The sequence below is a fragment of the Thermobia domestica genome, chromosome 11, assembly GCF_964235325.1.
Source record: "Thermobia domestica chromosome 11, izTheDome1.hap1.1, whole genome shotgun sequence".
Taxonomy (NCBI): Eukaryota; Metazoa; Arthropoda; class Insecta; order Zygentoma; family Lepismatidae; genus Thermobia; species Thermobia domestica.
The window spans coordinates 205,607,003-205,629,888 of record NC_137464.1 but is presented as its reverse complement, the minus strand read 5'-3'; the positions used below and the strand labels follow the sequence as shown (position 1 = coordinate 205,629,888).

At 36.0% G+C, this 22,886-nt stretch overlaps 1 protein-coding gene across 1 annotated transcript in view; it reads right to left on the bottom strand.

Annotated features, from left to right (window-relative positions):
• The window catches only part of LOC145665431 (uncharacterized), a 382,683-nt gene that overhangs the window by 313,890 nt on the left and 45,907 nt on the right, over positions 1-22,886 (bottom strand). Inside the window, 1 exon segment of the mRNA XM_081732738.1 lies at positions 4,161-4,285. Coding sequence (XP_081588864.1) covers positions 4,161-4,285 — 125 coding nt within the window.

Genomic DNA, 22,886 nt, shown 5'->3' with positions numbered 1-22,886 from the left:
AAAAGTTTTACGTGATTGATTTCGGGTTAAACGTTCTTTTTTTTTGAGATAGTCATACAGTTAACGTGAAATCTGAATCACTACACTCTGGTTTGGACGGCATGGACACACATGTACAGTTATTATTCAGTGTTATACTACATATTTAGTTATATCTACTTTTTGAAGTTCTACAATGATTGGTGAATTTCTGGTCTGACAGAGAGCAGTAAAGTCTATATTTTAGTTTTTCCAGTTGTGGCTCACATCTTTCCTGACAGCGCCAGATGATGCACTACCAACAAGGGCAAATAAAGATTCTCTTGGACGGGTGGCAAAGGTTATTCTCCGTTCTTAACTGGTTCTAATCCCAAGGGGGAAGATTATCGAAAACCGTTAAAGAACATATACACAATATAGTATAAAATTCAAATAATGCTTGCAGTAGTTATTGTTCATTTTATTTTAAAATCAGCAGGGTTTAAATGGTGAAAAATTTGTCCTCAAATTCTTGTCTCATTAAAACCCTTTTATTGGAGAAAATTTTTTGGTCTCTCAAAGCAAATATGGACCGAAGTTTACCAACATTGACTCACTTTCGTGGAAGTTATCAAGGAATATTTTTTGGCTGTTACTTAAATAAGAAAATTCGGAAGTTCCGGAAACTTTCCCCCAACTACTCTACCATTGACCGATTTTATCCGCAATCGATGGAAATGAGCAGAATAGGTTGAACAAAATATATACTATTTCTACAAACTCGAACGGTCTTTAGTAGTCCATACTCGAAAATATATTGTGCTTATATACATGAAAATTTGTAAGATTAAGTGAATTTCCCCCTTATTCGTGATTAATTTAATCCCCATACAACATAATTAGTCCGAAAGACTGGGAAAATCCACATATCAAGTTTGATTAAAATAGCATATATTTTACGAGAGCAAGCGTAAAATCGACATACACCCAAATGCCAGTTGTGTCGAGTGTTAAGAGCTCGCTACGTTCGTTTCAATTGTTAAAAATCATTTAAGATAAACGAAAATAAATTTTCTATATATGATTTCTCGAAAGAAAAATGTACTTTGTAAAAATAGAAATGAAACAGTCTAAAACTGAATACGTAAATCACAGAAAATATACGAAATTTAAGATTACGTACCAAGGAACTACTTAAATTTTCGCTGTTTCTAAGGCGTTTTATCAAATGCGTTTTATGCTCATTATCAAATACGTTATAATAATTTGTCAGTTCTTTACTGAAATAGCAATACAATTTAGCTGCCGACTTATCTCAATACGGTGATGGAGGTAGTTTAATAAAAAGCTTGTTTAAGATGATTAATGATTTCCATTGTAGTTCACTTTAATTTCAGCGTCATCTGCCGTCAATCTAAACAAATTTTAAACGTACTGACTTCTGAGTTCAAGTTGTCAGATTAATGTCAAAGCAACGTTTTCAGTCTTCTGCTTCTCTTTCAGAATTCTCGATTCTTTCCTTCTCTTTGTTTCTTCGTCTTAAAGAGAACTCTCAAACGAAAGAGGTACGGGGAAGACAAATGATTTACGAGATAATTTTAAACGTTGATTAAGATATATTGTTCTGTAATAACTGGTCTTATACATTTCAAAGAGTAAGCCAGCTTCATAACGGCAGAATTCTGAAGGTTAAGTCTACAATAAGAGAGTTCAAATGAGGAAAAAATATTACATTGTATTTTGTCCAGTCAGAATATAGGCTAGATATACAGAGTCCGCCAGAAAAATGTGTACACTCTTTGTTAGCCTGTATTGGCATTGGCAGGAAATTGGCATTGAGAATTGTTCTGAAATTTAAGTATGCTGCAGTATGCTTTTTCACCCAACAGATGTCGGAATTGTAAATTGTTTTTTGTTAAAATTATGTTGTAGTACGGTTTTTCGCTCAACAGATGTCGGTACTGTCAATACGGTTAGTGAGATAAGAAAATGGCAGGAGCATGCTTGACATTCGCGCAGCGTAAGTATGTTTTCAAGTATTTTTTATTATGTTTGGGAACGCCATTGAAGTGTAGCGTCAGTGGAGAGTGAAGTGGTACTGAACAACCAACCCGCCTAAAAATCAAACGCATTGTTCACAAGTTTGAGGCGCATTTAACGATTTGTGATATTTACAAAGGAAGATTGGGAAGGACGTCGACAGCAACAAGTCCTGCTTCGTCGGTTCTCGTGTTGGAAAATTTTGAAAGGTCATCACAGAAGTCTGGTATGCAATGTGCACGGGAGGTTGAGGTTAGCACTAGGAGTAGCTATACGACGAATTTTGAAAGACGCTAAGCGGAAATGTTACATTCCGCTATTACTGCATGCCATTAACAGCGGCGCAAATCTATCTTCAACATAGAGAGCGACGGGTTAGACCGTTTCCATTATATCTATATCTATATATCTATATCTATCTATCTATCTATCTATCTATCTATCTATCTATCTATCTATCTATATATATATATATATATATATATATATATATATATATATATATATATATATATGCCGGTTAGGCTAAAGAAGGCGGTGATGATGAGTAATGAATGAAATGGTGGAATGAAGAAAGTGAGAGGAAACGGGAGAACCCCGGGGAAACCCACGCACACGGTTTGTCCACCACAAAGTTCACTTGGCGGGGGCTGGGATTGAACCCGGGACCTCAAGCACCAGAGGTGAACGCTGTACCACTGAGCCACCCCCGCTCCCGAGGATCAAGGGAGCAGAGTTGTCTTCAACATTGGGAGGCGGGCTGATTTGAAGCTTAATCTGGGGGGAGATCAATTACATCTCACTTTCGTTTGTGGCAATGGGACACAAATCATACATTTCTCCCCAAAAAAGACATTTCAAATGGGATTATTGGGAGCACAGTCCCCCTAGTTTAAAGATGGAGTGGACATGTCCATATCATCCCCCCCGGGATTTGCGTCAGTGGCTATTAATGATGACCATCCCGATCATCGAATGCAATTTTGTGAATGGTATCAGCTAAAAGGTATCTAACGATGAAGTTTGTGACGAAGGTAGTCTTGTCTCATGAGGTCCAGTGTGTAAGATGAAGTATATCGAAGTAAGACCCGCCGCTCGAGAAACTTCGCCAGAAGAACACTGCATCGGTCTTCATTGATACATTGACCGCTGTAGCTCAGCAACCGCTCGTCGTTCTGTTATGTATTTGGCCGCCAACGGCCAACATTTTGAACATCTAGTGTAAACGTATGATTACTTGAAAGTTTGTAAGACATGTTTGAACAATAATTAAATATAATTAAGGAACATGATATATAGTTTTTTTTTAAAAAAAACAGTGTAGGCCTATAAATTTTTCTGGCGGACTTTGTATATATATTTAAATTTAAAAATTCAATGATGTTCGTATTTAACGTCAAATAAAAATATGTAACAAAAAAATTGTTAAAAAACAAACAAAAAACTCGGTTTTTGAATATTTTCGTGTATAATTATCTATAATACAACATAAAGGTATTTTTTTTTAAAAAAAAAAAAGAATATAGTGTAAAATTATTCAATTGTAAAGCTTATGACAAGACTATCTTCGTCTACAAATTACTATGCAATAAAATTAATTACGGAAATTCACTTAATCAGATAAGGTTTCAAAAGTGTTTAATAAAACAGTTCAACTAATATATATATATATATATATATATATATATATATATATATATATATATATATATATATATATATATATATATATATATATATGTGTGTGTGTGTGTGTGTGTGTGTGTGTGCAAGAGTGGAAATGGAATTTCAGAAGTAAGGGGACGGCCATTAACATATACTGTCTGATCGGGCTACGTCACGAGAACAGAAGTTCAGGGGGCGGGGGCGCAAGTAAACTTTTTTGAGGAACCATTTATTAACGTACAATTATCTATTTATTAAGTTACAATTATCTTTCGAAATGTACAAGGCACCTTTGCATCATGTTGTGTACTGTGAAAGCATTCCAGTAAAAGTCTTCCAGTTATCTCGTATCGAAGAAAATTTATTTAGTGAATCCATTCTAGAGGTAATATGAAGGAGACGTAAATTATATCAGAAACATATTATCAGAACATGAGAATTTAAAGCCTACACTGAAATTCGATATTTGGGTTGAGCCATGTAAACTTTAAACTTACCACTTAAGATGAAGAGTCCACATGCTACCAGAGTCTTATGATCTCCGTTGAAGTGACCAATAAGAGCAAACAGTGTAGCAAGGAGCATCAGAATCACACTCACAGCTTCAAAAGGGGTTGATATCCTATAAAAACACAAAAAATATAAATTAAAACCCGAATGTATTGGATTCCTTCTTCAAATATTATTGATACAGAACATGATAGTTACAATCATTAATCTATCTGTTATATTATGGTAGAGGACAAGTCAAGAAATGAGTATCTTACATAGACAAAAGACAATACCACTTGAAGGAGTCTATGAGGAATCGAGTCATAAAAGTATATTTTTTTGCAGAACGCAGGTGGTATCACCTAGGTAATTGGACTACTCAATACGTGTACATGAAACCGAGGAAATGTAATTTTGTGACGCAAGGAAGAAATAATACCTACGAAGTACATAATAAGGCCTATGTGTTACTGCGTAAGGTTTTAGTACACTAGGTTGTTTTTATTCGCGAAATAGCTAGTGTTACACATAGCATTGATCACTACAAATGTGTTGTTTGTTAAAGCGTAGTACCCATTGTCACCAGTACACGGGCCTATAATTTGTGGTGGAATCCGAATCACCGTAATACGTTCAATCCTCTCACAACCGAAGTCAAACTTGAAATTTTGTGCACTAAAGAAAATTCAGGCAATGAGGATGTCTACTTTGTATCATCATTCCCCTTACTCGTATGTGCACCACATCTCATCACACAAGAAGAGTTAAACGACCTGGCACGGGACTTAAATCTATCAAAAAACAAACGTTCAGTTCGAGTTCAGTTCAGGAGTGCAGAAAATGTCAAAATCAGTGTGTTTCGAACCCGACAGAGTAACTTTTTATCTTACTTTTCGGAGGATTGAGGAACTGTGTTTTGTAACCATGTTAATGGTTTATTTCAGGTCTTTGGAACATGAACATAATGCAGCAGAATGCTACTTGTTCATTGGTTCGTGTTGGATAAATCCGAAGGCAGTGATACTTCATATTGGTAATGCTTATCTGTTCGTCCCAGTGACGTATGCTGTTCACACAAGGAAACATAAGAGATAAGGTGTAACATATTGCAATACATTCAATATAATACGTTGAAGTGACGAATCTGTGAAGTTATTGGGATCCTTACAGAATTCAACAAGGATACTAGAACTTTGGTTGCTTTTTGTGCGAATGGAACAGCCGGAACGGACTTAACCATTTCGTGCGGAAAACAAGACAATGACAAGAGGAATATCTTCCAGGAACATATGAAGAACATATCACTTCAACAACTCGTGAACTCTAAATATGTTTTTCTTCCCCTATCACATATCAAACTAGGTTTCATGAAAATTTTCATCGAAACATTAAATCAAATTGGACCGGGTTTCAAGCATATGGAGACAAAATTCCCAAGCCTAAGTGACGCAAAGTTAAACGAAGATTTGTTCATTGGTCCATAAATAAGAACTTCATGTAGAATAGTGAGTTTGAATGTAGATCCTATAACGAGATACTTTGTATAAATTGATAATTACTTGTATTTTTGGGCAGAAAGTGCTTCTACATAAGCACTATACCAGATATAATGTTAATTTAAAAATAACAAAAGAAGAATGTTTTCAAAATATATAAGATATATACATTATTGTATAATTAGTTGCTATGTAGTTGTTTATAGATACCTAACAAACATGTACGATTGAAAGACAGTTTATGTGCATATATTCGTTCAAAGAGAATCAACGAATAAAACTGTTTAATACGTATCATCGTTTTGTAATTTCAGTATAAAAGGTAAGAATACTAATAAATGTACTCACGGAAGATATTTTGAGGTGTGAATAATTACTACCACAAAAACTTGACTTAAATTATTAGCCGAACCAGGTTAACGATTACCTTCAGTGAATCGTTGTAAAAATTTTGGTTTACCTCACCCGGGAACTTGTAAATTCAATTCCCGAAGCAAAGTAAGGGTGAATTTACTTCTGCAAAAAAGTTAATGACTACGAACTTGACAAGACTGAGAAGTGGTAGAATAATCTCAAGAAATATGAACGGGGAGACAATGGAGAAAGAAATCAGTGATAGTGATAACGGTGAACAAAGTGCAGCACCAGGAATGACACTAGAAGACCGAATCTTACTACTCTTACAGCGGCAAGAACAAAGCCGAAAAGAAGATATGGGACGGCAAGAACAAAGCCGAAAAGAAGATATGGAACGGCAAGAACAAAGCCGAAAAGAAGATATGGAAGCCATAAAGCAGACGATGGAGCAGAAGTTCGAGGAATCCAACAGACGATTGGAGCAGAAGTCAGATGAGACGAAACAATTTATTATTCAGGCGATGAATGACATCACCTCGCAGTTTGACGAAAAGTTAAAAAGAATATCTGAGGATTGTCAAGATAGTCACAGCCATCTAATCCAAGAAGTCAGTGGTGTAAAAAGAGATTTAGAAGTAATAGAATCTTCTGTACGCCAACAAAAGATCCAGGTAACGGATAACTCCAATCAGATACGTGCGAACACGCAGTTGATAGCTACCTTACAAGAGAAAATTAGGACACTACAGATCAAGGACAACACATACCCCAACAACACGATTAATGATCGTGTGGAATTCCCTTGTTCGCCAGAGATGACCTCGCCTTCACTCGTATCTGATGAGGACATTATTTTGGAAGAAAATTATATGAGGAGTTCAGATGGGCAGAAAAGAGACGGTGCAACTACACATCACGCCATAGGTAGGAATTGTCACTCAACAAGAACACGGAATGATAAAAGGAAGGTAAAGTTAAGCGTAAAGATGAGTGAAATACGTGCCATGAGTAAGTTCAGTGGTAAGTGTAATGAGAATGCTACTTCTTTCCTAGAAAAATTTCAGGACGAGTGCAATATAATGTGTATAGATAGATCACAATATATGAAACTAATCCCTCATTTATTACTCCCACCATGTTCTTTATGGTTTAAAGCAGTACGAGATCACGTTAGTACGTATGAGGAGTTTAAAGCAGCGCTAATCGCAAATTATGAAAATGACTTTTTGCTTGCAAATAGAGATGCCACGATTAGAAACCAACATTTCAATCCTCGTTTGCACAAATCCGTTGTAGAGTTTGTTGTAAATACATACAACGAATTAAAAGTCGTAAATCCATTGCAATCAGAATCTAGAATCATAGCATCAATTCGAAATTTTCTACCGTTTAAGTTACAACAGATCCTGTTTTCTACACAGTGTATGAGTTTTAACCATTTATTAATGCTTGTTCAATGTTATGAAACTCAATACCATGCTCTGAATCAACAAGCAGGAGTAGGTAAAAGTAAAAATAATTCAGATCATTTTGTACCTGTTCGGAATTTAAATATCCGTAGTGTGAACGATACGGAACACAACCTAAACCGAGTAAATTCAAGCAATCAGAACGAGCAAAATAGGCAAAGCTATGTAGGGAATTCGCCTAACCTAATTAGTCGTGACAATCCTTATGTAAGACCATATACCCAAAATAGGTTCAAAAATAGACGAAATACATGGCGAAATTCCAGGAATACAGTAAACTACGTGGATAGACGTAATTGGAGGTCAAGAGATGGCGCTTCGCATCAAAATCCAGATATTGATGCAATTCCTGTACAGAACAATAATACGGGGCATAATCATGATTGTGCTGTACAATGTACTTTATTAGAACCATACACGAGCAGGAATTTAAACTAAATGCAGCTGATGTGGTAGGGGTTGAACCCATATCAGCTATAGATTCTCATAAACATCTATCTTCAAATTTATGCGATAATGTCAAACTCACGTCAACTATTGACTCTTATGAACATTTATCTTCCAAATTACATGTTCATGTTAATGATGAAAATGACCTTTTACATGACGTATCTGTAAATAATTATTCGGAAATAGCAGTTAATAGATGTCAGTACCAATTTATGCCTGTAGTAAATCGTTGTTGGTCCAAAGATGATACTGTCAATGATGGTTTTGATGTTGAAGAAAATTTTGTATTTTTAAAATCATACAGTACAGCTAAAATACCTGTCAAAATCAATGGGTTAAGCGCAGAAGCTTTACTTGACACAGGAGCAAACGCCTCTTTATTATCGTATTCGTTATGGAAAGCAATTACTAGTAATTATTCGAATCCTAAGTTACAAAAGGCCGAGAATCTTATTATAGTTGATTTTACCGGTAAACATAAAAAGAGAGTGGCTGGAATTACTCGTGTGACAATAGCTATTCAAGATTTTGAAATATCAATCCCTATTCTTGTAATAAAGGAACTGAATGAAAAATTAATTATGGGTTTGGATTTATTATCTCAATTGCGTGTCATGCTTGATTTTAGAAACCAAACGTTGACTATACCCGGCATACCTCAGAAAATTGTTCAGAAACTGCTTCCAAAATCCGATGATATTGCTTGTCAATATAATAATGTTCTTAATGTATTGAATAATGTTTCTGTAAGTTCAGAAAGTGGTAAATTAAATGATCAACTAACGAAAAACACACCAAATTTGATGGATTCAAAAGACGATGTATTGTTTTCTGAGTGTGTTAAGTCACTTGAAAGTAGTCTCGATTTTACAGATAATACAGTAAAATCTCACTTTAAGGATATCCTATATAAACATAAAAATGCCTTTTCGGAACGTCCTGGACGTTGTAAGGATTTTGTTTATTCTTTTAAGGTTAAAACAGACAAACCCATAGTAACCAAGCCCTATATAATTCCATATCGATACGGGGAAAATGTACGTCAGCAAATTACCGATATGTTAAGAGATGGGATCATTAGGCCTTCACGAAGCATTCACCTTAATCCATTACATGTTGTTCCTAAGAAAAATGGTTCTCTACGTGTGGTTTTAGATTTGAGACGCACGAATTGTCATATTGATCTGGAACAAGTGAGGTATCCTCCAGTGGAAGAAATATTAGCCTCTTTACAAGGGAATGCAGTCTTCGGAAATTTAGATCTAGTAATGGCATATAATCAGGTCGAACTGCATGAAGATTCGAAACCGTACACAGCATTTAGTTTTGAAGGTCACTTGTATGAATACAACCGTGTAGTCTTTGGGCTTATCAATGGTAGTGCGGCATTAGCATCCTGCTTAAATAAAGTCTTGGGTCAAGACTTACGCAGCAATGTGATAACCTATGCTGATGACATCTTGATTATGGGAAAGAATCCGCATGAATATTTGAAATTCTTAGATATAGTTTTAGACAGACTGGAAAGTTCGGGCCTTACTATCAACCTACAGAAATCAAAATTTTTGCAGAATTCTATAGAATTTCTTGGATACCAAATTGATGCATCTGGTTTCCAATTCAGTCAATCTAAAGTACAAGCCATAGAAGATCTGCCTGCTCCATTAAATGTGAAACAGACACGGCAAGTATTAGGGCTCTTCAATTGGTTTCGCAAGGCCATCCCGCGATTTGCTGAGATAGCCCAGCCTTTATTTATGATTATAAAGAAAGGAGTACCATGGCAATGGGGTCCGATCCAAGAACACAGTTTCAATAAGTTGAAGGAATGCGTGAAGCAAAACATCCATTTGAATCACCCTCGATATGACGTCCCTTTCTACGTTCAGTGTGACGGTTCTCAACTTGGAATCTCTGCAGTACTCTGGCAACCTAATCCAACCATTCAGGAACCGGCCGTTATTCATTGCGCTAGCCGAACTTTAAAGAAAGCTGAGAAAGGATACACCACGACAGAAATCGAACTTTTGGCTGTACGTTTTGCGATACAAAAATTTGCTCCATATCTCAGCGGATGCCATTTCATAGTACTTACCGACCATAATTCATTGCGATACCTTAACAGCATACAGGGATATAATAACAGACTACTTCGTTGGTCGTTAGAGCTTCAAGCTTATGATTTTGAAGTACAACACATCAAAGGGGTAGATAATGGACCCGTAGATACTTTATCACGTCTGTTTCCTGGAGAAGAACAACATATCTTGTCCATCAACGAATTTAAGGTCTTACAGGATGAAATAGCTACCATTTCAATGGAAGATCTACGAGAACATCAAATGAATTATCATGAATATAAACAAATCATGGATCATTTGTCTTCATGCAGTGAGGGATGTAATTGTCCCAAACAATGGAATTCCAGATTTAAATTATCTAACGGAATTCTACTTATTAAAGATTTTAAATTCAAATTTAGAAACAAAATTTGCATTCCACCTACGCTGACAACACGCATATTAAAGGCATATCATGACGATTTCGGTCATTTTGGTTATGTAAAGGTATGTGCCTTGATTAATAAATCCTTTTATTGGAGAGGAATGAGAGCTCAAATCAAAAATCATATCAAGGACTGTATTGAGTGCATGCGAATTAAACATAACTACCAGGCTGTACAAAAACCTATGCTCTCAATAACGCCAGAGAGACCACATTCGTTTCTGTCTATTGATCTATATGGGCCTTTACCAAGAGCAGCTACTGGAGAAACTTATTTACTTACAACCATGGATATCTTTTCACGTTACGTAGTAGCTTATCCTTTGCGTAGAGCAACTTCCGCTGCTATCATAAATAAAATCTTGAACGTATATATTCCACATTGTGGCCCTATCGAACACATATTATGTGATAATGGTTCACAGTTCAAAAGTGATGTGTTTATCAAGGCTATGAACAAGGCTAACATTAAAATTCATTTTGTAACTCCGTACCATCCTAGTAGCTCTGTTGTAGAAAATGTGCATCGCAATTTTGGTATGTTGTTTCGACACTTTTGTAAAGATAAACATGCCGAATGGATCAAGCATGTCAGTCAAATCACGTACCTTTTGAATCATTCTATATCAGACACTTTAGGCGTGTCTCCTGCTAATGTACATAACGGTTCTGATTTGATTTTCCCTGTGGAACGACATTTTAATGTCCAATTAGAAGATTCAACAATCTTAGATTCTTCCAATTTAGCGAATATGACAAAAATCCGAAGACATAACAAATTTTTGAAACGTAATTCTCAAGTAGAGTCTTTGCAAGAAGGAAAATATCGGATCAAGGTCAATGACTTAGTTTTTGTTAAACAACATCCACAAAGTAATGTGTTGTTAAAGAAGATTTACAAATTTTGTGACATTTTCTCAGGTCCTTATCTATGTTTTAAGGAAATAAATCCTAAAGTTTTTGAATTGTTGAACGCTAAAACGGGTATGTCAATTGGACTTCGTAATATAGATGAGTTGAAGGTTTGGAGACCTACCCAGTATACAAAAGAAAAATGGATGCGTCTAGTGAAAAAGTTAGTCGCGCCTGACATTTTTGCTCAAATAAATAAGAATGAAGGAGACTAAGAAACAAAATAAAAGGGTGTCTTCTGTTTGTGTAAAAATAGATTTATTTTCTTCCTTTTGGTCCTTCGAACGTAGGTTGCGTTTAATTTTTGATTTTTATTCAATTTAATTTTCTTTGATTTTCATTAACCAACGATAATTTTCCAATGATTTTAACTCTTTCTTATTAATGTGAAGGATTATAATTTACTTCGTGATTGATTAAACACAAAAATTGTTTACATTATGTTAATTTGTGTGGAAACTTTATTGTCAAAGATTATGTTAAGTATAAGGTTTATTATATTAAGCTAATTATCCGACAACTGTCTTCATGTACCATCTTATATGTTACGTGAATAAGATTCTTCTATATTCTGACGCCTAATGAATACAATGCATACTGTAAAATATCATTTTAAGTAATTACTATATAATACGCCCTTGACCATGGTGACTCATGTTTGAAAATGTAATTGCTTCTTACTATTTTGAATTCGTACCCTTCGTTAATTATATAATTAAGCGACGACGTTTTAATAATAATAAAATGTATATATATTAATGTAATAAAGGATAAATGATAATGAAATGAAAGATTTATTATAAATATATTTATATGAATGAAAATGAATAATGTTATATATATGCGAGGGTCGATCAAAATGTATAGGACGTAATTATGGAATATTGTTATTATAAACGGACCAGTGGTTCTTAAATATAAAAGTCAAGCTCTCTTGTAACCTTTATATTCAGTCCCATCGTCGGGCGACATTTTATATAACGAGATACTTTGTATAAATTGATAATTACTTGTATTTTTGGGCAGAAAGTGCTTCTACATAAGCACTATACCAGATATAATGTTAATTTAAAAATAACAAAAGAAGAATGTTTTCAAAATATATAAGATATATACATTATTGTATAATTAGTTGCTATGTAGTTGTTTATAGATACCTAACAAACATGTACGATTGAAAGACAGTTTATGTGCATATATTCGTTCAAAGAGAATCAACGAATAAAACTGTTTAATACGTATCATCGTTTTGTAATTTCAGTATAAAAGGTAAGAATACTAATAAATGTACTCACGGAAGATATTTTGAGGTGTGAATAATTACTACCACAAAAACTTGACTTAAATTATTAGCCGAACCAGGTTAACGATTACCTTGAGTGAATCGTTGTAATCCTATATACATTTTCGAATGTGGCAAAGGCAGCATGGCAAGCATCGAAGTTAGTATGTTCTAATTTCCTTGGTAATACTAAAGCACCAAAATATGAAACTATTTTTATTGATATAATGCACTTCCCAACTATGAGATGTGCCACATGTTCCTAAATTTACATTTTTTGGACTCATGTTTGGATTTCTTTCAGAACATTTTACGGGTTGTTAGTGATGAACATGGGGAACGGTTCCAACAAGGTATTCCAACATTTGGAAAAATGTTCAGTGGATAATGAAACAGCACTATGATTACTGAATATTAGTAGTCTATCATCAAATAAACTCCTTCAGATAGGTACATCAGAAAAAATCACAATTGTCATTTCCGTATAAATTTGTATAGACTTCTGTTTGTAGACCCCTATAGGTAAAATGCCTGTCCTGTTTGTCATAAAATATTTAGTATGCAATATAAATTGTACATATTTAGCAGAAAACGTACGATTTAGCACCTCCAACTTAAAGGGACATGTTTTAAAGGAAAGCACATTATCGTAGAAATTTGTATAACCTTTTGTTTCTGTACTAACATGTCTGTATAAGAAAATCTCGTATGACTGTACAATGAAAATAGTACATGTTATGAGAAAATGGACTTGACATATTGATTCAGTACGACTTTTTAAGTTACAATCAACTTTTTTTACTGAACAAGACGTAAAATTTGATGTACAGTGTTATTTGTATATTGATATAGAATTTTGTACAGAATACGTAAAATTGTACCCTATCTGTAGAGTACAGGATCAGTCTAGGGTACCTAAAAGAATCATAACGTAGTCTCCCATAGCCTGTATAATATGTGTCCCTTATGGTGTATGTTATGGCTTTGTTATGTTCTTGTTGAATTAATTCTCATAAAACGTATATTCAACAGTGAAAAGGAGAAACGCAAACCATTTGCCTATTACCTGTCATCAGTGGCGTATTTAGGGGATGGCTATCGGGCTCAAGGGCCCCCTAAAAATTGTCATATGCGAAACTTCATTAAAATTTTCGGCACTGGAAAGGACAAAGGTAAGTGCTTGTTCACGTGCTGTGTATACCCCCAGAAACAAAATCCTAAATACGCCACTGTCTGTCATTAATAAATTTTACTTCCGTGTCTAGTGTGGTTAAGAAAAATCTTTTAACCCTTGTGTACTACCCAGAACATTGTTACACAGTAATTACCATTGGATCTTCTTGAACCTCGTCTAAATTATGTTCTTTACGCAGAACCATTAAACAGACAACTGAAATTTTTAGGAGGCATCTTTAGCATACACTCGAGATAGAATGCAAGAAAAGATTGAATTGTAATCTCACATGTTTAAGAGATATATCATGATAAACACCTCTGGGTTCCCAAAAGACCCCACGGTAGTAAACAAGGGTTAAACATTTTACAGGCAACTCGCCTTATTATGCATCAATGCGCAAATCAGAAGCGCTAAATATCAAGTGATTGCAAGATAATAATTCAAGTAAAATTTTATGATATAAATAAAGTCAAGTACTAAATGTGTTTATGAAATAAAACCAAAACCGATCACAGCAATTGGAAACAGTTATAAGAAATCTCGTTTTCAAGAAGAGGAAAAATAAGGAAGTTGACTTGTATTGTATAAAACAGAAAAGACAACTGAAAATTCAGTTGAACAGAAAATCCGTTACGAAGAAATAAAAAAAGAAGAGAGAGAGAAAGAGAGAGAGAGAGAGAGAGAGACAAAGATGAACGGATAAAGGAATGAAAGAACCGAAACGTTTCCGTAGGCGCATGCTGCTAGAAACGGTTTGTAGACGGTGTTTGTTCAGATCTAATTTTACGGAAGAGCAACTCTTTGCCTCGGTCACTTGTGGGTTTGATCCTTGACTCTGAGCGATTTTTTTTCTTCTCTTCTCTTCCCAGAGAGCTATTGGGAAAGAGGAAGAAACAGGGACTTCCAATGTTGTACGCTTCAATAGTCTGTATTCTCTCTATCTTAAGGTTTTTGGTTTGTGGCAGCGCACAGGGACTAGGATCTGGAAAGAGGGATAGTAACAAAAAAAAGTAGGCCGATGGCTTCTTGCGGAGAGGTTTGGACGTTCTTGACTGGAGAAGGGATGTTGGAATTAGTCTGCTCTCTCATAGTCGGCTTTAGTTTGCTCCCTTGGGAACTCTTCCTTCGTACATATATATATGTACGTGTGTGTGTGTGTGTTGTGTCTTTCGTTCCTTTCAACTGCAGAAGTCCTGTCTTCTCGTTCTGCCACATGCACTCCATTCGTCTCCGAGAAGTCGACACGAAGAAACACCAAACTAAGAAACAGAAGGCAAGGGAAGATACTTAAGTCTCTTAACCTCTTTCCACCATCCTCTTGTGTTTCTAACATCGTTACTAACAAAAGCAACATTCTTTAGTAGTATATTATATATTATCTTTTAATTCTATATTCAAGCAGTTTTTATTATTAATATTAGGTCAATGGTAATATAGTATGCTTATTACATATATTTACTATTACTTTATCTTATGTTCCGTGTTATACTTTATGTCTAAGTAAATGAATGACCCAATTCTCGCACTCAGAAATAGGTTTGTGGAAAATTTTTGAACCATTGACTTCTTAGGATACGCATTTTAAATCAAAGTGAAATCACACACACACACACACACACAACCACACACAAAAGACCAGAGTGTAACTAACAGTCATTTCAAATGGATTCATCAATTCACACTTCTAAGAAAAGACGAGAAAATACTTGTATTAGTAGATTTACATCTGATAGCATTTTGTAGGTATTAGCATTCTTATTAAATTTTTTGATATTCTATTAGCTTTAAGTTAAACACTATAAGTTAAACGCATTGGTAAAAAAAAAAAAAATATAGTGTGAATGTTTAAGCAGCAGGCATGGGGTAAGATGATATAAAGAATCGTGTTGAACGAAATAAAGTTGGAAATTCACCTTTGAAGATTTTTTAACATGCTTTAAAAAGACCAATTTGCAAGAATGTTCCCCAAGAAACGAACTGTTCACGACTGTTCCGGATATGTTCAACAATGCACGATAAGAACAAATCACCTATTAGGGAAAAGAAGACACGGAATTCGTAGAAATTTAATCAGGATGTAGCTAGTAATGGTTGTTTTCTAGTAGTATTTGCAGTACTTGACCTCATTTTTGTGCTCCTGAGTCCCGAGCGCACGGGACGTGGCTCAGGGGTATGTATCCATAGAAGCGCATAGGACCTCCTTCCAAGGTAATAGATATCTTGACCCACTTCAGGAGGGGTGTACTTTACCTCTCGGTGTTTGGAGGTCTATCTCCTCTTCCATGGGTAATATTGCCAAAAATATAAATTGTCGATGTAAGTGGCCTATTTTATCCTCTTTTATGAGGGCTTATTACCTTGTATGGTTATATGATTGAGTACAGCGTCCAGAACAGGAGTAAATTAACATCCTTTCTGGGTGGGAATATATAGGCCCCCAATAGATTTGAAAACTACCATGATATGGTAATATAGAACTATGGTATGCACCTCAAGATCCATCTTATTCCCTTCTCATGGGAATAAAGTCGCCAAAATGAAAGGTTTTTGACTGTAGTGGTTCAAAGATCACTTTTACAGTAGGTTCTGTCGTTTATAACCTGGGAATTGCATAAGGGCTCCAAAGATTTTTGATAATGTCTTACATTGTTTAGAGTTGATCTTGGTCAAAAGTAAGTGGTGAACTCACCTTATATTATATATAGTAGATAGAAAAACAATGGTGACATCTCCAAATATTGCTCTATTTCATAAAACATATCTTATAAGTTTTTTGTTCTAAGTAACGAGACTTACCCTTATTACTTAAGTTTGAAATCAGTCACAGAAAGGAAGTGAATTCATCTCATTTTATAACATCTTAAGAGAAATGCCTCATGACATGTATTTGCCATTATTCATACATCGAAGATTTTAATTTACATTATTCTATCTCTTCTTCTCGACCTACGAATTAGTCCTAGAAGCTAGAGTCCTATTAGCGACAGGAACTGTTATCTGTTCTATGAGCGACTGATTCATTTACATTGAGATGATGGAAGATGATATGATTCTCTCTCGTAAAATATGTTTGCTTCTAGCGTTATTAGCGTCCGAACACCTTGCTATAAAAAATGTACGTGCCAGTAATACTATTTGTCAAATATATTTCCCTCTGCTGTGAGTGCAAATAACACTTCTCTTAATTTTGAGTTAGATTTGACATAAAACATATCAAATAACTTGACGAGACAACAGAGATATTTCCATGAAAAAGCATATTCCTATGTAATTAATTATTGAAAATCCAATTGTAATATCCCGTTTCTTCAAAAGCTCTGATTTCTGTACTTAATTTAATTCAAGTCTAATTACTCACTAAGCAAAATAATAGTTTTATTTTGGAACAAGTTAAAGATGAGGAAACCTTATCTTCTTTCATTATCTTAATATGAAGGAATCGGTGACTCATAGGTCAGTTAACGGATTTGGAAAACTTAAACGTATATAAGTTTACCCTATCAATGATTAGTTTCAGAAGTTCTATGACTACTTCGGTTGCAGAATGCTCATATTAGCGTAGAAATATAGAACTAACATCAAAAGAGGCATAGAACAAATATTGTTGTGGAAGGCTGAAATCATAAGCTTAATATTTTGCTAGGAAAACCACATCCGAGCCTCATGCATCTAATAACTGCTCTGAAGAACGAAGCTCAGCAAAACGATCTTTTGTATGATAGAAAGGTCCTGAATTTTGAGGGAAAAATTAAAAAAGGACATTGGTAACGTTCGACTACAGAATACCTTATATTCTCGATGAATACGAGGGTACACTAGATGTGAAGAAGTGTTTGCGATCACTTGCGTATGTACAAAAGCTCCAGTAAGATTTTGTCCGTGCGTATGTGATAATTTTGATAGAATTGATCAACATATATGAATGTGTGGCTGGGAAAACTATGTGCATATATATCTTATAATTTTGACAAATACTGCTTACCGTCGTTTTCCAAGTGTGATAAGGATCGCAGTTGACTGTATAGTGTACAATATGTGTAAGATATGTTTTAGATAAGAACTGCTTACTATAAGTTACTATTTGGTCTAGGAATTAATTCGTGCGGGTGGACAAGAGATGGCGCAACGAACGGAGCGTCCCACAGTTCCGTGTATCCACACATGTGTTGCAAACCCCTGTCATCGCGTATCGTTCGTAGTATAGGGCAGTGGATTAAAGCGTCAACAACACCAGTTTTTAGTTAAGTGAACATGGCGCAATTTGTGCCTGATAAAGTGTTTTTGCGGGTTGTCCTGCTGCATTACTTTAAAATGCAGAAAAGTGTGACTGAAAGTCATCGTATTTTGGTGGAAGTGTATGGTGACCATGCTCTAGCTGAGCGAACGTGTCAGAAGTGGTTTGCATGGTTTAGAAGTGGTGATTTCGGCTTGGCAGACCAAGAGCGAGCTGGACAGCCAAAAAAAAATTCAAGACGAAGAATTGACAGCATTGCTCGAGCAGGATTCGTGTCAAACGCAGGAACAACTTGCAGCAGCATTAGGCGTTGATCAAACAACAGTCTCCAAACGCTTGAAAGCCATGGGAATGATTCAAAAGATGTCACATTGGGTTCCACATGAATTGAAAGACAGAGACGTTGAAAGACGAAAAACCATTTGCGAATTGCTGCTTCAACGACAGAGCAGAAAGGGGTTTCTGCATCGAATTATTACGGGTGATGAGAAGTGGATCCATTACGAGAACCCTAAACGAAAAAAGGCCTGGGTGAAACCAGGTGAACCAGGTCCATCACAATCAAAACGAGATATTCACTGTGCAAAGGTTATGCTGTGCATATGGTGGGATATGAAAGATGTGGTGTACTATGAGCTGCTGCAACCGGGTGAAACTATGAATGGAGAACGTTATCGACGACAATTAATGCGTTTGAAGCAAGCTCTGGCCAGAACACGACCAGAATGGGAGAACAGACATGATAAACTTATTGTTCAACATGATAACGCTCGCCCACATGTCGCAAAACCGGTCAAAACCTATTTAGAAAATGTCGGATGAGAAGTTTTACCCCACCCGCCGTATTCACCAGACGTTGCTCCTTCACACTACTACTTGTTCGATTGCATGAACAACGATTTGATTGGACAGCGGTTTACTTCTTCAGAAGATATCGAAACATGGGTCTCTGACTGGATCGCTTCCAAGGATGAGGACTTATTTCGCCACGGAATCCGTACATTGCCTGACAGATGGGCGAAAGTGGTGGCTAGCGATGGACAATATTTTTCTTAAGGTATTTATGTATTTTGTGTTTGTACTACAGCTTCAATGTGTGCGTACCAACCGCACGAATTAATTCCTAGACCAAATAACTTTCACAGGAAAGGAGGTGGCATATGTTTATCTACAAGTAGTGTTGACAGAAGACTGCTCAGTATAAGTTTGTATATTAGAGTATACATGCGTGTGTATATTAGAGGACAGTTAACAGTTCCTGTCGCAAGTAGGGAGACGCCCAGTCGACTATAAGATCTCTTTTCTCAAAGCGTGTTTCTTTCTCGGGGTTTACCCGTTTCCTTCCAGTTTCTTCATTCCACCATTTCATTCATTTCTCATCATCCCCGTCTCCTTTAGCCTAACCGGCATAACCATGGGACGTAAAACTTAAAGATTTCATTTCATTCAACAACAATATTTTCATATGATTGAAAACATAATTGAAATTAGAGAATAGATATAGGGTTACCATTTACCAATTCTTAAATTGTAATTGATTTATTACAGCTGGAAAGACTGTTAAAAATCGCACTGTGTGTGTTTTATAATTATATAACGCACATCCATTATTTATTTTCACATTCAACAAATGCAGAAAAGTGTGTGTTCTAAAATTATCGTATATTCACCTATTATCGCAAGGACATTATCCTAAATAGCACTAACGCTTAAATTATCGAATATCACGATAAACTATCGTATGGTTGGCAAACCTGATCGCACAATAGTTTTAAATCGGTAATACCTAGCGACATCTATGAATGTCTGTTATTGTCGGTATCTATATCTATAGAGTGTCTACTATTACGGATTAGCGTGACCTACAGACTAACATGTTTCACTTTTACAGACTGTTCTGTATAATTAGGATTCCAACAATTGCACAGTATGCTCTAACACTCATAGTTTTTTTTTCTCACGCACTACCCTAATCAAACTGTTTAAGTTGGTGAGAAGGAAGCAGGTCAGGTTAGATTTACATCGAAGTTGCACTACCCAAGTGTGACGTATTATTATGGTGTCAAGGAGGAACAAAACTAGCCCTGCGCATTTTTTAATCCCCTTTGCTCGCTCACGCTCGCTCAGCTATGTTTCATGATGTAAGAAAATCACCTTTTTAATCAATAAAGTTGTGTGTGCAAAATCTTTTTTCCTCCTCGTGCCTCCGGCATCTCGCCCTCCTTATCTCCCAACTACCTCCTACAACCACCAACTTCTTACTTTCCTGTTGGTTTATAACGTCATTGTTTATAAGTTCTATCAGAAATCTCTAGGTAGATGGTGGAAAAGGCACAATTTATGCATTATATATTACGTACAAGGGAAAATAAGTATTATTTTCATCTTATTTAATGAAAAAGTGTTATGAAAATTTTAAAAATAAAAAAAAAAAACTTCCTGGGCCAGGTTCGAACCCATGCCAAAAACAAGTTTCATTACTGGCCCTCTCGGCTATGAGGGATGACAGCATCTGGCGTTCGCTTTGTGCTATGCTGCGTAGCGAGAAACGGATAACGCCAACTAATCACGACTACCCGCTCAGGAGAGTAATGCCCCTGGAAGTACGTTTCCTTCGCGCGCTACTCTAGCCAGCTGTTTTACGCGCTATCCTAGCCAGTTGTTTTTTTTCACAAAATTTATATCATGGAGTACAAGGGGGACAAAACGAGCCCTGCGGCGCTTCTAACCCGTTCCTACTACTACTACTACTCATCTGCACAAAAGTAAGTAAATCACTTTTTTGAGTATTATTTTCATATTATTTTAATTTAAAAAGTGTTATAAAAATGTAAAAAAAATCCTTGGACCGGGTTTGAACTCACGCCAAAACAGATTTTCGGTAGTAGCATATAGCGCTAGCCCACTTTTTTTTAAACTTCCTGACTTATTTTCTACTCAACCACTTTTCAGGACTACTAGACACGACAGGGACACGAACACAGAAACGTCGAGGACAGTTAAAATTCCACCCTTGCTACTACAGAGGGACTCGAACCCCCAATGGGCTTCACCTCACGATCATCCGCCTAATGCCTCAGACCGCTCGGCTACACCCACCGTCTCCCACTCGGCCACGAAGACCAACAAACGACCATCGTTTGATTTCTGCTATTTGAATACAACGTGACAAGAAATGGATAACGCCAACCAATCAGAACTGTGTTTTTCGTTCCTACTTCCGGGAGCATTACTCTCCTGAGCTAGTCCTCAATTACGAATGTATTTAGTTCCTATGGCTAGGGTCGAGCGAGATTATAACACAATTATTTATTATTTACTTAGGTATTCACATTCACACAGTTAGGGCTGTTCCGATAATCGAGTAATCGATAACAATTCGATAAAATTTCAAAACCGTTTTATCGATAAAGAATTTTAATTTTATCGAATTATCGAACTTTCGAGACTCCCGAAATGTTTGAGATTCTCGAAATGTTCGAAACTCGAAATGATCGAGACTCCCGAAATGTTCGGGACTCTCGAAGTGTTCGGGACTCTCGAGGTGTTTGAGGCACTCGAAATGTAAGAAACATTATACAACTTCGAGACAATCGAACTGTTCGAGAGTCTCAAATTGTTTGAAAGCAGCAAATACAGAAATATATCAATATAATCGCATTTGTCGAGTCGTTTGAATATTTTGAAATGTTCGGGATTATCGGAGTGTTCGCAAGAAACAATGCATTCGAGGTTATCATAGTTGTATATAATATGTATTACATATATGCAGGGTGTTCATATTAAAACTTCTCTCCTTAGCAATGAAGTGAAGGAAAAGTTTTTTCCCCACAGATCTGTACAAGGTTTAAGCAGTCTGTCAGAAGAGAGAAAGAGGAAGAGAAAACATGCGTCACCCGAATGGAATTGGAACCCAAGACACCATTAGTCTACTAATAGTCACTTTGCCGATTGCGCCAACAACAGGGCAGGCAGAAAAAATAATTTTACGTATGATTTCGACAAATACAACTTTGCAATTACTTATCAGATGAAAAAAGTTCTTTGACTAGTTTGGCTGCAAGAAGGAATCATTGCAGAGATGAAGGAACTGAACTGTCCATCACTATTTTTGATAATACCCGAAACTTCGATAACACTCGAAATGTCGATAATACCCGAAACTTCGATAATACTCGAAATGTCGATAATACCCGAAACTTCGATAATTTCAAATACTCGAACGGTTTCGAGTAACCGATGACAACTCGATAAACTTTCACTCCCGAAGTTCGATAGGTCCTCAGCCTTATCGAACACCCCTACACACAGTTTCGTTCTCGAAATTCTTGTGATTTCGTTTAACCAGAAATCTTATCGAGGAAACTATTTGCTGCTTTGAAGTCACAACAGGGTTGACTCTTCCATTTTTGAAAGAACACTTCTTTCTTCCTTTCTTTCTGAGTTCATCCGTTCTTGTACTGTTCATATGGCATGCTTTCGTTGTACATTTGTCTTTGATTGTGGTTCATTACGCAAAAGAAAGAAAAAAATAGTTTCTCAATAAAAAAGATGCGTCTGTGCATTGTTAGTAAAAGGCTTCTTGGAAGAGATAGGAGCGTCCACCGAGGGAAATGTTTTCTCCTGGTTTCTGGCGTCAAAGCATTGCGGAGAAGAACACTAGGGTATAGATACAAATATTGCCGCTGGTAACAGGAGGAACAAACAGAGCAAAACGCAAATATAGAGTCGTCTCATGCCTAAAGGGGGATTTCCCAGGAAATACTAATATTGCATAGACTATGCTGGAGACTCAGAATACACACAATGTACGAAACCACAAACAGTAGAAGTTCTCACACTGTACCAG